General features: G+C 32.4%; 1 protein-coding gene across 1 annotated transcript in view; it reads right to left on the bottom strand.

Moving 5' to 3' along the window:
- LOC109059373 (phosphatidylinositol 3,4,5-trisphosphate 5-phosphatase 2A-like) overlaps positions 1–5,000 on the bottom strand; it is a 35,233-nt gene that overhangs the window by 1,001 nt on the left and 29,232 nt on the right. The window contains 6 exon segments of the mRNA XM_042771566.1: positions 788–924; positions 1,890–2,355; positions 2,357–2,617; positions 4,001–4,123; positions 4,206–4,285; positions 4,412–4,596. Of these exon segments, the coding sequence (XP_042627500.1) occupies positions 788–924; positions 1,890–2,355; positions 2,357–2,617; positions 4,001–4,123; positions 4,206–4,285; positions 4,412–4,596 (1,252 nt within the window).

The raw sequence follows: 5,000 nt of genomic DNA, 5'->3' as shown, positions 1-5,000 counted from the left end.
GATTGGATGAGAAGCTTGTTCTCAAAATAGTTTATGCAAATTATAATCATAACCAACTATGATTAATATTTCAGAGCAGCCTGAGAAAAAATAAGAGAGCATCATGTGTAACAGGAAACCTGCTAAAAAAGGATTAATATTTGAGAGCATCATGAGTAACATTAATACAGCATTTAACTACACTTTACTATACTTTTACGGTGCTTTTGCAGTTTGTTTCTTTTAATAATTTTTATTTTACTACATTGTAAAAATTAAATCAATAAAGAAATGCATTATTATGATAATAATACTCACTCTACTGTACTATAAAATAAAAATGTATAAAAAAATTATTATTATTAATTCACAGAACAATGCTAAAAACACAATACTAATATTTATGGACTGTATTAATTTGTTTGCTTTTGAATGTTAAACCACATAAAAACACTGACTTTAATAGGTATTACATTAAAATACACAATAGGAAACCTTCTAAAAACAGGATACATATCTTATAAAAATGTTGTTAAGACTTGCTTCATTTGTCCAAGGCTATGATACTTTTATGGTGCTTTTCCATTTTGTGCCTTTTAAATATTTTTATTTTATCAAGCTATAAAATTTGAATCATGTATCATATATTACTTTGGTAATGATACTAACCCTATTGTAAAGTAAAAAAAAAAATTATAAAAAAAAGTTAAAAGAGTAAAAGTTAAGTCTCAGTTTCTTTGTTTTCAAACATTTAACCACAGAACTTTATTTATGCGTGACTGTGAAGGCAGACAGGTGTGTGTTGTACCTGAGGAACTCCAGGTCGTCCCAGCCGTTGTGCAGCAGTCCCTGCTCATAATGCTGCAGACCGAGCTTCTGAAGCCACTCACCGACGCTGCACTCCACCGACAGACTGCTGCTGCTGCTCTCGTCATGCCACAGACCCTGCAAACAACAACAATAATCATAATCAATTATTCTTTACTCATCATATTTATTATAACTTACATAACATTTTATTAATACAAATTATTTTAGATTAATATTACAGCTAACAAAATAATTAATTATTGTTATATTTTATAATTATTAATTTCTAATGTAATTAAAAATATTTAAATAATAATAATAACAACAACTATTATTAATTTGTTAATCTTAAATAATATCAATTAATAGTTATTCATAATAATAACTTCATTATTAATTATTGTTATCATTATTAAAAATATTATTAACAATATAATTAAATATTATCATCATCATTTAAATTAAATTAAAAAGGAATAATTATAAAATATAAGAGTAATAATAAATATGAATTTTATTTGTTGTTATTATTATTATTAAAAATATAATATACTAATTAGTATTATTAATATTACTTAATATAAAATTATATTATTAATAATTGTTGTTCAAACAAATTCTTTTTATTATAATGAACAAAATAAAAATAATATGTATTATTATTAGCAACATTTAAATATTTTTAATCAAATTATAAAATTAATAAATATACAATATAAAGTATCAATTACTGCTATTATTAACAATATAATAAATCTTATTTTGTAAGAATAAATATTATTATTAATAACTGTTAATTTCCATTATTAATAATACTTAATATTATTACTATTATCATTAACAAAAAACAAACGAACAAAAAGTTACTTATTATTATTACTATCATCATCATCATCATCATCAATATTTGACAATTATAAAATGTATAAATATAAAATACAATATAAAATAAAATTTGTACTTACTAAATTTAAGAATTATAAAAATCAAATCAATAAAAAAAATATTCCAAGACACACTGAAAAACCCCGGATCATGAGCTGCTCGTGTGTAAATGAACACAGTGCAGGTGTATTCTTGTGTCTGTGTTGTTGTCTCACCTCCTCGGGCAGGTCTTCTGCGATGCTCTCCTCCTGTATGGAGCGCGGAGGGAAGGTCAGGCCTCTGATGTGAGGAGCGCTCGTCTTCAAGACGCCTCTTCCCGACGGATACTCCACTTCACTCAGAGTCTTGGCCATCTGCAGCACCGAACACGACTGGTCGTCCAGTCCCGAGGCCCCGCCCCCACGACGGAAAGGGCTCGAGTTAATGGGTGGAGCCTCCAGACAGAAGGCCACGCCTCCTCCAGAGGGCGGTGCGAAGCTGGGCGACGGCAGCGGTTTGGACGGAACTGCAGACGGGGGCGGGATCTTGACGTCGGCGAGGTCTGAAAACATCCGCGGTTTTCCGAACGAGTTCTCCGCCATCTCCAGAGGTCCTTTGGGCAGCGGAGGAGGAGGGAAGTCAGGCGGGGGCCGATTCAGCGACCCGACGTGAGGCCCGATGTTCCCGTCGTCCTCCGATGCGTTCCTCGCTGATGGGCCGAACCGGGCGTCCAGCCGTCTGCCTTCGACCCGGTGCAGAACTCCCGCTGGGCGGCTTGTTTTTCCCCACACCGCCTGCAGGAGGAGCTGTTTTATTGGCTAGTGGAGGGAGGGCGGAGCTTGGGAGCATGTCAGAGGCCAGAGCAGCGGATTGGTTGGGAACGCCTTCTAGAATGTAGTAGGCGGGGTTATTGAAGCTGTTTTTGCACGGTGGTACATCGCCCTCAAACGGATCCTGTTTGCCTCTGACAGAACGAGAATTCACTTGTGAGCTGAATGTCAACGCAAAAGTTAACTAAAGCTAAAACCAAACCATAAAAAAAACACATTCTAAAACATATACATTACTTGAAATAAGTGTTCACTTATTATTATTTATAATAATAAATAAAATAATAATAGTAAATTATTTTATTATTTAATAAAATAATAATAAAATAAAACGTAAACTTACTTTATTTCAACTAGTTACCAAGGCAACATTTTTTATTGTTATTTAAGTTACTAAAATGACAACTAAAACTAAAAAAAAGGGAAAAAAAAATGACCTCCAATAAAATAAATGTTATATTAATTGAAATACAGTATATATATATATATATATATATATATATATATATATATATATATATATATTATAAACTTAATTTTTTAAATGACCTGCAATGAAACTTACATTTCTTTTATTTCATTTTGTTTTTGCTTTGTGTTTTGGTTTAATTTTGTGTTAATCTGAAATAAATAAAAAAAGTACAGACATATTTTGCGAAACGAACAATTTTTTTTTACTTTTTCGGTTAAATTGAAGTAATTAGTTATTTAAATGTTAAATTTTTTTATAATATTTTTTATTATATTTTTTTTTTTTATTTATTTTAATAATATTATTATTATTATTAATAATAATAATAATAATAATAATAATAAAATACATCGTTCAACTAGTTGGCAGTGTCACATTTCTTATTTTTGTTTCACTTGAGGTACCAAAATAAATAAAACTTAATCTGAAACAAAAATGTAGGAACTATACAGGCATATTTTGTAAAAAAAAAAAAAAATTTTTGTATATTAGGGTTTCATTCAATTATTATTCTATAACATCTTGTCTATCATCTCTGAAAATGTCTTGGCAAAAATACACTTGTTTAGTGCAGAAAAAAAGCGATTTATTGCAGCAAGCAGAAAGACTGTCTTTCTCTCATGTTAAGAACACGCTGCAGAGGTGCTTTCCCTTTACACCACAAAAACAGTTAACCTATCAAAATAAATCAAGTAACGTATATATAATAAAGGTGTATCAATACACATTTCCCGCCAGTCCTGTGTAAACTATGGCACGCACAGTTTTTATTAATTTATTCATTGTAATATTGTGATATGGCGGAGCGCAGAGGAAACAACGCAGTCTGAAGCTGCTGCTTCAAGCTATGACAAAATGAAAGTTTTGGAAAGGGCTTGAATTCAGCTAAAAAAGGTAAAATTTCACTATGTGTTGGGTTTTCCTAGATCGCATCATATATATATATATATATATATATATCATAAAATTAAATAAATAAATAAAAATGACACATATACAAGTAAAATACCAAATACTAAAATAACATTGGTGTGTGTGTGTTCACCTGTTCTGTGCGCTCTCCTCTTTACAGGAGTGTGTGTGTGGATGTCTTCCCGTGACGCTCTTTTCTCCTTCCTCTGAGACCTTCCCGAGGTCAGCTGACCCCAACTTCCTGCTGGTGGAGGGTCTGAAGGAACAAACGCATCAGAATGAAACTCCTCCTCGTCACTGACCCTCCAGTGTCAGACGAATCATGAATCTGGACTCACTTGACATAGTCGTGTCCGGCTCGAGGAGGAAGAGTCCTGCCTTTGGGTCCGCCCGTCTCGTCCTTATCCACACTGATCCACTCTGAAGACCACAGACACAGCCAGAAACCACACACACATGACTGTAATGAAGCACTGAGCGTGGTATACAGCTGCAGTTTCCTGAATTCTTTCACTCACAGACTCACACACACACACACACACACACACACTCTCTCTCTCTCTGTCTCATTTGAAGATGAGAGTTATATTGTTATGATTCGTTTGTGTGTGTATATGTATATTTTTGTGACGAGGATGTTTATTGTTTCTTTTTATAGTTGAGACAGATAAGTGTGAAACTGCTGAGCTGTGCTGCCGATCATTGACTTCAGAGCCAGAACACACTCGCCTGTGCAAAACACACACACACACACACACACACACACGTAAACCCATCTTCAGAAACTCAACTAGAAAAATGAATCCTTCAGAAAATATATTTTAATTTAAGTGACTTATTGGAAAAATAAAATGCTTATAATATATTTATAAAATAAAGGCATACAATTTAATTTTATTCAATTTAAAAATAAATAAAATATAATTAAATTAAATTAAAGACCATAAAGAATAAATGCTAGAACCCCACAATGCTTATTCTGGTCTATTAAAATACAAATCATGAAAGTAAACATTTCTCAATCTCTCAATTCTCATCTCTACCACGAGATGGCGCTACAGCAGACATCAGTGTACGTGCTATCCTTCTGAGGTCTGGTTTCTCCCTAAAGGTTTAGCAACAGTTTAAAGAGC

The sequence above is a fragment of the Cyprinus carpio genome, chromosome A15 (genome assembly GCF_018340385.1).
Source record: "Cyprinus carpio isolate SPL01 chromosome A15, ASM1834038v1, whole genome shotgun sequence".
Classification (NCBI taxonomy): domain Eukaryota; kingdom Metazoa; phylum Chordata; class Actinopteri; order Cypriniformes; family Cyprinidae; genus Cyprinus; species Cyprinus carpio.
The sequence above is the reverse complement of the archived record's forward strand: the minus strand, read 5'-3'. Positions and strand labels throughout refer to the sequence as shown.